Source organism: Diabrotica virgifera, chromosome 5 (genome assembly GCF_917563875.1).
Source record: "Diabrotica virgifera virgifera chromosome 5, PGI_DIABVI_V3a".
NCBI classification, from domain to species: domain Eukaryota; kingdom Metazoa; phylum Arthropoda; class Insecta; order Coleoptera; family Chrysomelidae; genus Diabrotica; species Diabrotica virgifera.
Genome location: NC_065447.1, coordinates 195,710,991 through 195,724,287, shown reverse-complemented (window position 1 = coordinate 195,724,287; position 13,297 = coordinate 195,710,991). Strand labels below are relative to the sequence as shown.

The 13,297-nt window shown below is 29.6% G+C and overlaps 1 protein-coding gene across 1 annotated transcript in view; it reads right to left on the bottom strand.

Annotated features, from left to right (window-relative positions):
* LOC114324956 (potassium voltage-gated channel protein eag) overlaps positions 1-13,297 on the bottom strand; it is a 198,331-nt gene that overhangs the window by 74,782 nt on the left and 110,252 nt on the right. Inside the window, exon 5 of the mRNA XM_028272911.2 lies at positions 2,747-2,999. Coding sequence (XP_028128712.2) covers positions 2,747-2,999 — 253 coding nt within the window. The remainder of the gene's footprint in view (positions 1-2,746; positions 3,000-13,297) is intronic.

Here is a 13,297-nt window from a genome sequence, read left to right as displayed (position 1 = left end):
TAGGGCAACGGTTATTTTATCGCCTAACTTTTTTGTCTTTAATTTTTAAGCATTTTTGACTCTGAATTATTTAATAGTGAGTTATTCTAGTACTAAAAGGTACTCTTAGTTTAAGTCGATAGGATACACCGTTTTCTAGAAAAATCGATTTGAAAATTTTTCGTTCATTGAATTTAAAAAAAAAATATTAAAAAAAACTGTTTAGAAAGATGAAAACTGGTACATTTATTTATACTCCAGAGATTAATCGATCTCATTATTGGCGAATTTCTAGTACCGGTCATAGGCGTCCGTTTTGGGTAGGTCAACAGTTATTTTATAGCATACCTTTATTGTCTTTAATTTTTAAGTATTTTTGATACTAGATTATTCATTTATGACATATTCGAGTACTAAATGTTACTCTTGCTTTAAGTTGGTAAAATACATCCGTTTTTTTTTTAAATTTTTTTTAACTATTTTTTTAAATTCCCAAAACAAAAAACTTTCAAATCGATTTTTCTAGAAAACGGTGTATCCTATCGACTTAAAGTAAGAGTACCTTTTACTACTAGAATACCTCACAATTTAATAATCCAGTATCAAAAATGCTTAAAAGTTGGAGACAAAAAAGTTTTTCGATAAAATAACCGTTGCCCTACCCAAAACGTACGCCTATGACCGGTACTAGAAATTCGCAATGGATGGAATCGATTCATTTGAGGAAAGTAAATATGTATACCAATTTTCGTTTTTCTAAATAGAAGCGTTCTGGAGGTATTTAAGAAAAACTAATTACATGGCGCCATCTTCAAAGAGCTCTAGCTCCCTTAGGAAGCATTTTCGGGCTAGGTTAATTGGGTTAAATTGTCATAAAATTATCTGAGGAATCTCCTGTCTTCGTTTGTCGGTAGAGTTTCTGGACACCCAAAAATGTGCTTTTTAAACATAAATTTAAATGTACAGGGTGATTCATGCAAGCCTAGCGTAGTCCATTATCTTTAATTTTAATTAAACACTTTGTATATTTTTGTTTTTAGAAGCTGCTTAACAACCTCATCTCAAAAATGTGTATTATGTAGGGTCTATTATGAATAATACAAGGTGAAATTTTGAAATTATGTATAATTTTCGTCAAGATGTTAATCACATAAAACTGTGAAATTAATAATTCAGGAATTCATAATTTTTAAATAATTTGAAAATTTGCGTACATATTTAAAGCATTAATGAATACCTACCTACTGCTGAAAACGATACTGAATGTTATGGACTTAAATTACCCATTTTATTTTTACCAAAATATAAAGTACCTACCTATCTATTCATCAGATAAACCCATAAATAACTCCGAGGGAACAGTTCCGGATAATGGAAACATATGGTCTTTTGAAAACAAAACAATTCTCACCGAAAGAATCCCTTTAGGTTAGGCACTTGACATCATTTTGACTTGACCCTGAAAATCCTATGTCGCTAAACCATCAAATATAATGTAGGTGAAGTGAAACGAAAGAAGATTATACGCTGTTGGATGTTGGGCTTTGGGTTGTATAATATAAATGAGAAATGGTTTAAATTTGAGCAATGAATTTTTTTAGAGTTTTCGGTTGATTTTATACAGTTTTCAGTAGATAAGTAGATTGGAGTTCAAATCAGTAGGTTTTATGCAGTTTTCAGTAGATCGGAGTTCAAATGAGTAGGTCTACTGAAAAATCAGCAGACAAATCATAATACAATAATTCAGGGGTCTATTTAAAACATAAAAGAAGTTATGTAGTTTTTTTTTATTTAAGTTAAAAAAGAATGTTACGTAACGCGCTGTTCGAACCACCCTCCCCCCATGTAACGCGCCGTAACGTTTTACAAAACCCCCCCTTCCACCCAAACTGCGTTAGGTAATACTTGAACGCTCCCTATAGGCCCAAACGTAGACGTTAACCAATCTTGTGAAATTGTACCAGTTTTGTATATACTGTTGAAGAGTCTTGATAATAGTTCTAAATTTTCATCTACATATCTGTCAAACATGGTCAAGAGTTACATACCGAATAGAACAAGTTTAGTATCAAAAGATAAGTAGATCCGATTATCTCGAGCAAATATTATAGGAAGACGAAGGTCCTACAGAAAAATAATGCCTTTAAATTTATGCACACTCTGTAGAAGGAAGTAATCGATTAATCATCGGTAAATACAAAGAAAAGTTGGTAAGATCGCAAAGAAGTCCATTGATTGTACTTATCACTGCTTACAGAAAAGTATCTACTACTGCATCACAGGTGATAGCTGGTACACTTTCAATTCACCCAAGAGCCTTCCTTTATATGAAGATGGAAATAGACATGGACCATTTGTATAAAAAACTGATTAAAGAACAGATCCGAAATAAACATCAATCAGTTCAGGGTAGTTAGCTTGTCGTGGTTTATTGAATCAAGCAATCCAAAGTCATTAATTTCAATAAATCATAGAAATTCAAAGCATTTTTGTTCAACAGCTTATTAAAAAACGAAAAGAGCACAGTTTATGTGCTTTTGAACAAAGCAGATCTCATGGCAAAATGTAATACTAAATAATTTAGGAAATCGGCCTAGTTTCGTAGACAGTTAATTTTTATGGTTTAACTGATGAACACCCGGCGACCTAAGAATATCTTTACGCCACACTCTAATATTTAGTAGGGTATTTACCAACTTAACTCTAACGATAAAACTTAACCCCAACGTTCCATTCACCTTAGCATTTACGTCACGTACATATTTACCTAAAATAGCAACGACTTCATCATCCTGGATGACCTCTAGAGATCCCGTAACTATGAAACACAGAGAATCTATTGACTCCCCTGTGTGATAAAGGAGATCTCCTGGGGCGGAATGAGACATCGTGAAGTGCATCGCGAGGGCTCTTAGACACCCGTCGGATGCCAGCCGAAAAGCGGGATGCTCATTAAATACTTTCCGGTTCAGATGAACGCAGATGTCCGCTTTCATGTCTTTCGGACAGAAGTTTAGAACCTGAAAAAGAAACAAAAGAGTTACTTTTTAAGTGTAGTTTGAAAAATATTATTTTTGTTTGATTATGTTATACAAAAATTATTTTATTAATATAATAATTTTTTAGTTACAAACAAGAATTTAAATAGTTCAGAGCCATAATCAAAGTAAAAAATAAAATAGTTCGATGAAAAGTTTATATAAAACAATGTTTAAAAACATTGATGTAATAAATAAAATTAATAATATATAAATGACGTTTGAAAGCTATGCTTGACAGTTATTCGCCAATACATGTATGTAGTCCATGTGGTGAGACCGCTCTCGTCTGAAAAAATTTCTGATTCGGTTTCTTTGTGGATTCCTATTCAAAAATGTCCCCTTCAAACAAATCTGAAGGGTGCCGGGCGGAATTTTTGGGCAGAAATTGTTTAAACAATTTTTTTAAACAAATAAAATAGATCACCATTTTTTGTTTGGAACATATATTTTTAGGTTTTTTGTGTCATTCTAAACAAGAAAGGTATCTTTTTATGATTTTATGTTGATAGTTTTCGAGTTATAGGCAATTTAAAATCTGAAAAATGCGAAAATACGCATTTTTGAGGCTTAAAAACTCATATTTAAATCAGTATTTTTGAGGGTGTCGTATACTTAAATAGAAGACTAAACATTCAGCTTCAAGATTCTGATGAGTCATCGCGTCTAACCTCAATTTATACTGCCGTTTTTTAATTGTTAAATTTGCGTGTTTATCCGATTTATTTGCCGGTGCGGCGCGCTCAATTTAAAAAATCTCATATTTTCCTCCGAAATTTTTTTTCTAGATCCTTTTAGATATTCTCAATAAAATATGTGTCTTAAAGGCAAAGTTTTCAACCTAATATAAACATTAATAATATTGAAAAATATTAAAAATATTAAAAAAGATTTTTAATTGAAAACTTATTGGTCCATTTCCCTGGTAACACCTCCATGGCTTCTAAAAATTGCAAGCCAGATGGATGCTGCAGTGAAGACAAGAAGGAATTCTAAATAGTTGCAATTCACAACCCCGTCTACAGCTTGGTAAAGTTCCAACGGAAAAATGGACATAGTTACTTAATAGGAGTAATACTAATAAAATAAAAATGTATACCATTTTTATTCAAATGCAATGCGAAGGCAAAACTGCCTTATTTTTCACTTCGAACAGGGAGCGCAATCCAGCACTCTGAATCGACGATTTTCGACTCTTTTGGAGTTATCATCGGAGAGGCGTAGGCTTGCTGCTCTCTGCTAGAAGTGACAAAACTACGAAAGCTTATCCCCGCATTGCAACTGACGTTAATGGAGTAGCTGGCCACTGAACATTATTAACGTTTATATTAGGTTGAAAACTTTGCCTTTCATTATTTGCCTAAAAATTAATTTATTTATTATAACAAAAAATTTTAATTTGTTTAAATAAAGATTGTTTAAATAATTATACAGCTTTCAAATAAGAATATTTGTGTTTTTAACGTTACACTTGTAATAAGTTTATCTAAAATAAAACAATTTGAAAATTTTTTTTAAGAAACGCTTTTATTTTGTTATGAGTGACTAAAAGTTAAAATATAAAAAAAATCAGCTAAAAAGAAAAAATAAAAAAAATCAAACTCGACGGATTATTCGAAAAAAACGTTCGTTAAAAAATCTAACACATTCGTTAAAGAAAAGCATGGGGCGAAAACCGTTTATTCGATGAAGATGCGCCCCACGCTTTTCTTTAACGAATGTGTTAGGTTTTTTCATTTCTTTAAACAAACGTTTTTTTCGAATAATCCGTCGAGTTTGATTTTTTTTATTTTTTGCTTTTTAGTCGATTTTTTTATATTTCACCTTTTAGTCACTCATAACTAAATAAAAGCGTTTCTTAAAAAAATGTTTTTCATATTGCTTTCTTTTTTACTTTTTAGTCTTACACATTTCAAACATTAAAATATATCGTCATGTTTAAGAAAAGGATGTAGATATATGACAGATACCTTTTTTGCATCTGTTTTAACTTTTGATACATACATTGTACATTTTCTGTAATTTCTTCATACATTTCTTAAATCAAAGTTATTATTTACGACTATTACAGTTTTCGCAGTATTTCCATCTCTTCTAATACTTTACTATTGCACGGTGTAGACGCTGTTAATTTCTCGCAATGCAGTTACTTGGGAACAAAAAAATAATGAAGAAAATTGCTCCGTGGGAAGCCCAGAAAATGCATTTTTTTTAACGTATACCGATTTTGAACTTTGAGAGTACATTTTCTCCAACCTAATTTTTGATTAAAATTTTGCCATTTTTGGCAATTTTCATTCGTAATATCGATAGTTTTTATTATAATAATATATGTTATTAGTACTTTAAAGATTTGAAAATCAGTGCGAAGAAAGAGGACAAAAATAAAAAGGTGATGTTTCAAAAATTATGATCCTATTGTTTATATCTTTGCCGTAAATGCCGGTCAATTTTGACCGATTGTATCTTAGGAACCACTCATCACAATTACAGGTTTTTTCTTTTAAAAGAAGTGTCCTGCTGCTTTTTTTCTAATACCGTTTTCATAATTTAATTTATTTTAACATTTCCCGAGATATTCTATTTGTTTTTAAGCCAAAAAATTGTTTATAATTTTAAAATATTCCTGAGGCCGCTTAAATAGTCCAATTTTAATTCTGTAAAGTGCACTGATATGTACAGTGTATTTTTATACAAAAATCATAGTTATTCTTATGTATCGTATGTAAAGTGGTTATTATAGCGACCGTAAATGTTTAGTTAACAATTCAATTGCTGCTAAACTGTTCATTAAATTTCCATAGGCTTCTGGAATTATAATCTATATGAAAAGAGATTTTATATTACCGAGTTATTTAATTACTGTTAAACAATTACTTATCTAAAATTTTAGTTGAAAATTAAAGATTTTGTTGGAAATCACCGCATTTTCCGTGGAAAATTTACGTCGAAGTAAATCAGGAAAAACACGTCTCTATGCAGAATTTAATTACGGTGAATTTTTATATGAGTATTTTTAGTGTAAATTTAAAATATTTGGAGTTATATAGCAAAAATTGAAAAAAGCACGATTATCGGGCACCATTTTGTTTATAAAAAAAGTAGCACACTATCTGCGGACTTTGCATACCTATATTATTAATATATAGAATAATAAGATTCGATTCCATCAATAAATTTGCGGGTAAATATCTTTTCCTTGTATTTGGCTAACTTGCCCACAGTATTATCATTGTTAATTAGTTAACACAGGTATAAATATATAAAAAACAAATTCTAAAAAATCATAGAAATTATTCATTAAACTGCCAAAATGATAAGATTCAATTGCAGCAATAAAATTGCTGGTAAATAACTTCTTGTATTTTGCTAATTAGCCCAGAGTATTATTATTTTCTGCACAATAACATTGCGAAAAAAAGCTTTTTGGGATAAACAAATTGAATAAAATTTAAACTAATTGACCAATCGTCTTGTAATTTTTTATGTATTATATAAACTGTTTGACTCTATTTGTGCAATGTCAAAGTCTTAAGAGGATCGGTACGTATTTTCGGCTGCAATGCTATTCAAATGGGGATTCATTTTTTTCGAATCCTGAGAAAACTAATAAGTATTTTTGAAAAATTTAAACGCAGAATGAAAGATTACGTTATTAGCGAGGGCCAAAAGTCCCTGAGAACTTCTATAATGTGTATTTTAATAAGTTACATGGGTGAAAAGCTAAGAAAAAATTTAGTGTGATTTTTAATTTCAAATATATCATTCAAAATAAACTCTTAATTTATTCTAAGGGACTTTCGGCCGTCGGTAATAGTTTAGTCTTTCATTCTGCGTTTAAATTTTTCAAAAATATTTATTGGTTTTTCAGGATTCGAAAAAAATGAACACAATGCCGTGGTAATATTTTCCAAATCTATCTTTGTCTTACAACGCACTCAGCCGAATATAATATTGTCAGCATATATTGTCAGTCAGACACTGACAATCAGTGACAATTTTAAATATTTGTCATTGCATCGGGAATATGTTGAGTTATTGATTAAATATTATTGATATACATATAGTGTATTTGATAAATAATTGATTTAAGACGTGAACTTAATAAGAATTTATTTTAGTCCAGAAAGCCACTGCGCATCCGCTAGGAAAAATATTCTAATTCGGATTTTTTGCACAATCTTACTCAAAAAGGACTCCTTTTAACAAATTTGCATGTTGCCAGGACCAAAAGGTGGTCAAAAATTTTTTAAACGTTTTTTTTTGTTTTTATCCTAAAATTATTTTTTTTACATGGAAAAAAGTTTTTTTAGGTTTTTTGGATCATTCCAAATAGAAAAGATCTTCAGTGACTTTTCTCTAAAAGTGATAGTTTTTGACATATAAGCGATTAAAAATTAAAAAATTGCGAAATCGGCCATTTTTAACCCTCAAAAACTATGTGAAAAACTGAAAATTTGAATGTTGCCAAGGTAGGTAGATATTCTTTAAACATCGATTGATGAAATCCCGAAGAGTTTTTTGCAATACAATATTCAAAACTCCTTTGTTTTTTAATTGCTAATCAAGTGTGCGCGACAATATTTTCCACCGACAGTATGGTGCAAATGAAAGGAATAAATTCGTTATTTCGTAAACTGGCGACTTTAAGAAAAAATCCCGAAACTGGTCGATTTTTATTTTTAAGTTGTGATATTGTGGCATTTATGGTATACTAGTGACGTCATCCATCTGGACGTGATGACGTAATCGATGATTTTTTTTAAATAAGAATAGGGGTCGTGTGCTAGTTCATTTGAAAGGTTCTTCAATTCTCTATTCAGTAATATAAACATTTACATCAATATTTATACAGGGTGTCCAAAAAACTTTTATTAAATTAAATTATTTGACAAAAAAAGAAGTAGAAGCACACCCTGTATGAATAATTATGTAAATGTTTACATTACTGACTAGAGAATTGAAGAACCTTTCAAATGAGCTACCACACGACCCCTATTCTCATTTAAAAAAATCATCGATTACGTCATCACGCCCAGACAGATGACGTCACTAGTATACCATATATGCCACAATATCATAACTTAAAAATAAAAATCGACCTGTTTCGGGATTTTTCCTTAAAGTCGCCAGTTTACGAAATAACGAATTTATTCCTTTCATTTGCACCATACTGTCGGTGGAATATAGTGTCGCGCAAGCTTGATTAGCAATTAAAAAGCAAAGGAGTTTTGAATATTGTATTGCAAAAACTCTTCGGGATTTCATCAATCGATGTTTAAAAAATATCTACTGACCTTGGCAACATTCAAATTTTCAGTTTTTCACATAGTTTTTGAGGGTTAAAAATGGCCGATTTCGCAATTTTTCAATTTTTAATCGCTTATATGTCAAAAACTATCATTTTTAGAGAAAAGTCACTAAAGACCTTTTCTGTTTGGAATGATCCAAAAAACCTAAAAAAACTTTTTTCCATGCAAAAATAATAATCTTAGGAAAAAAACAAAAAAAAAAACGTTTAAAAAATTTTTGACCACCTTTTGGTCCTGGCAACATGCAAATTTGTTAAAAGGAGTCCTTTTTGAGTAAGATTGTGCAAAAAATCCGAATTAGAATATTTTTCCTAGCGGATGCGCAGTGGCTTTCTGGACTATTTATTGTTTATTATTTGTGGAAGATCCAAGCAGAGAATACATCAGGATAAAGAAAAATATATTCTGTGATCAAAATTGTAAGCGTTCCATAACAATATATTATTAAAAAAATCACTTTAACACTTTTCCTCTTTTCTCGATTGAGTATTAGTCTTTGTTGTACAAATAAATTATTACAATCACTGAATACATAGTTAGTGAAAAAATTATCACATTTATTAACTGAATTAATAATTTGCAATTATAAAAATAGCAGTTATCCAAGAACATTCAAAACCCATCTCTTTAAATTAATGATGACATTTTCAAGTAGAATGACATTCTAGTAATGTTTGCATATCCATAACAGTGTGAATTTTACTATACGTAATTTGCCGTGTAAAGACAGAAAAAGTAGGGATACACGTAAAATATTTGCGAATTATGTACCCATAGCCTTAAATTTATTTTCGCAAAAGTAGCAAATCTATGATTTTCGAAATTTTAGTCTTACTTTGCAATTTCCGAAGCAACAAATGATCAAACCAAAATTCAGAAACTGCCATTTTAAACCTTTGGTCATCTACTAAAAGTTGAATACTCAAAATTTTAATAAGATATTTAATTACCCTCTTGACTTTCTTCGAGAAACAATAATTCTATATTTTAAAACTTTATGTTTCTTTTCTATTTTTCTCTCTACTGGAAACGATAATGTAATGTAAAATTTATGTAACAAAATTGGCCCAGTGTCATTTACCTTGTAGTTGAGATTTAATAAACTAAAAAAATATCCTGTTTTTACCTGTAAGATTTAAACGAGGAAACTGCCATTTTGACCCTTATTACTTATGAGCAATTCAAAGTAATTTTGTTTAATAGGGTAATAAAAAACGAAAAGAATACAATTTATGTGCGTTTGAAGTCGTGGCAAAATGTTATATTAACTAATTTAGAAATCGGCCTATAGGGGAGTGCATTTAGATTTTCACTTCGGAAAAAATCAAACAAGATAAAACTTTTTGTAATTTCATTAAGAAATGTTTAATAAACAACATATCAAAAAGTTCTACTCGAGAAGTGGGTGCTTCATTTTTTATTAAACAAATGAACAGCGAAGTTAGATGTTTTTTTAAATAACTCCGAAAATATAATTTTTTGAAAAAAACTGACATGACCATTGAAAAGTTCAGAAAATTTTACAAAAAAAACCTTATATAAAGATTTTTCTAAAACTAAATCTCTAGCTTCTGTAATTGTTTATTTATAACGCTAAAGTCACCCTTCTCACACACATTGGCGCACTGTAAACTAGCGTTGAAAGAAGTGCACGGTTGAGATTTTTTAATGTAATTCTTTAACTAATTGATCAAAAGAAATTTTACAAATTGGACATGAAAGAAGATGAAATAAGCTATCTTATGGTTGTAATAAAAAGAAATAAAATGTATGGACATAAGTACCGTGTGGGCGGAAATTGAGCCTTACATGAATTTTGTTTAAAAATGATTTAAAAATGTGTAACTAATACAATTTTACTTATAAAACTCTCAAATTTGCACAATTTACCTCTTAATCATCTTACTAAACGACGTTTTGTTCAAAAAAAATCTCAAAAATTTAATTCAAATAATACGATGTCTCAAAAAATTTAATTTTTGAAAACTTCGTAGTTTTACAAAATTCCCACCATTTTAAGACGGTATTACTCAAGTTTGAATAAATATAATACAATTTTTTTGCTATTTTTTTAAAGCTTGGTATGAAATCTTTAAAAAACACTAAATTATTTTAGTTTAAAAATGAAATAAACAATTTCTTTTTGAGAAAACTAAGAAAGATGACAAAAATGTAATACAAAAATCGAAAATTACCAGCTGAAAAAATGTATATACAGAGTGATCAAAACTTTTTTCTGTAAAACTTACCTAAAATACATTTAATAATAAGCTTCAACAATAATAAATGTTCAACAAAAAAAATTTTTTTTAGCTCATACAGTATGTCTGCGTAACTTGGAACCTATTGATAACTTTTTTAATATTAGTTTTACGAAAAAAAGTTATTCTTTATAAAATACTCTGTATCATATATAACATAAGATGAAACCATCAAATATCAAATTTTGTTAATTTTGTACGAGGTATGTCAAAAAATATGAATTTCGCTCAAGAGTAAAGTACCTTTATATTTCACAATATCAAAAAATTTTATAAAGGAAAGTTGTTTGTAATTAAAAACTATGTTCCAGTATGTAATTATATCCTTCTAATCGAAAATTTGTTTTTTTTAAATATTCTTTCTAGTACATCTTAATTTTTAATATTATTGTGAAAATTATTTGTTTATCTTTTTTTAAGAATGAAATTCCATATTTGTCTCATTGTATTCTACTTGTTTTTCATTTAAATATCCGCCATTTTGGATCCGCCATTTTCAATTTAAATTTTTAATCTTTAATTCAGATTCAACAACCTGTTAAAAATAAAGACAATAAATGTTTTAGAAAAATGTTCTTTTTTATGTTCTTTTTAGAAAATCCGCATTTTGGATCCGCCATTTTATAGTTTATAATGTTAACATTTAAGTTAGGTTTATCAAAGCTCTCAAAAATAAATATATATGTAGAAATAAATACATTTTGTAAAGAAATTATGATTTTACAACTATTTTTTAAGTTATCCGCCATTTTGGATCTGCTATTTTATAATTTATAATTAAAAATTGATTCAGGTTCAGCAACCTCTCAAAAATACCCACATATATGTAAACAAACACGTTTTATAAAAAAAATTCAGATTTTACAACTACTTTTTAAGGATTTTTAGAAAAAAATCCGCCATTTTGAATCCGCCATTTTGAATTTGCAAATTTTAATGTCAGATTCGGGTTCAGCATAATCAAAACTAAATTAAAAACATTTTCTATCAAAATAAAATGTTGAATTCACCCATATTCTTAACATTATTTATACAAAAAAATTGTTATTGTTTAAACAATTAATAAACAATTAGCGGCGAAATTTGTGAGTAGAACTTTTTACTTTAACATATTTATAAACTAACAAAAAAAGTTTTAGAAAAATATAACCTTGTTTGATTTTTTCCGAAACATTGTATCTTTTCGTTCTAATTGCACTCCCCTACTAGTTCCGTAGACGGTTAATTTTTATGTTTGAGGTAATCAACACCTAGTCTCACCGAATTCTCGTCCGAACTGTGACGGGCAATTTTGTATTTATAATGTATTACGTATATAGTACCCAAAAAATCTATTTGAAACCTGGCTGGTCAAGTGTCCTGACAAAATCTTTATATGTCTGGTTTATATAATATACCCGACGTCATAACTAAATACGCAAAAAATAGGCTCCAAGCAGTCAGAGTGGGAGTGGTAGTGACTCCACTACATTTAAATAACAGAATTTAAAAGAAAAATATTATCTTTTTTTTAAACACACAATTTTAAAATGGAATTACATAGACGGACCTTTTCCAGCACACCAGCACTAAATTAAGCTAATTCTACAAACAACGTTAGCTACTTCACAATTTTCCCTGTTAAAAATTAACTTTAGCTCTAGCGAGTTGTCTAAAATGTAATAAGTGTAGAGTAAATGTTGAACCTAGTCACTTAATACCCCGGATAATATGAGAGTAGCGTTATTTCTGTTTCTCTTTAGTATGTAAAACGTTTGTACTACAGATATACATAACGTTCTACTCCGTTATGGTTCAAAACCGCATATGGATTAAATTTTTGTACTAGTTGTCGATCTCTATACAAAGTTATATAGAGCAATATAATTATTTAAAGTGGATATATTAGTTGAAGAAAGTAAGGATATGCTACAATACACCAGAAAAACAGAAAACAATACACAAGCTAAGGAGGAAAATAAATTATATTTGCATCAGGAATAAAAACAGCCATATAAATAAAGTGCATCAAAAACCAGAGCAACATGCTAACCACTATGAATGGAGAAGTAAAAACGGACATAGAGGACATTGCAAAGATCTGGAAAAATAACTGCTCAGAATTATACAAAGACACTTCAAAAGGTCACTAATCACGCATCACTCTTAGAACATAAGAAACATACAATCAGAGAGGCACAACCAATAGTTTTACGAGCAGAAGTAGAAAAGGCTTTCAATCAACTTTGAAACAAAACAATCTGTGCGGAAACTTTAAAATCAAAGGGTGAGATTGACGTATATATATTAGTGGATATGTGTGCAATGATATGGACGACAGATGAATGGTGTGATGAGTAAGCGAATAAACATTTGTCCGTATCCATCAAAAAGCATCATTAATCATATGCAGCAATTACAGAACTATTTCCCTTATTCATCATGCAAGCAAAATCCTACTACATACGGTAATCAATGAACGTCTAAAAAACTTTCTACTTCCTGAGATAGCCGAAAAACTATGCGGATTCGTACCAGAAAAAGGAACACCTGAGCAGATATTGGACACCAGATAGCTAACAGATAATCGAGGGAATATAATATACCAATGTTACTTTGTTGCGTAGATTGCACAACGGCTAACACCATTACTAAGGCCATTTGTATACAAAATATATTCTCAATACCCATATGATGAATATAGTACGATGTAGAATGGAATGTAGGA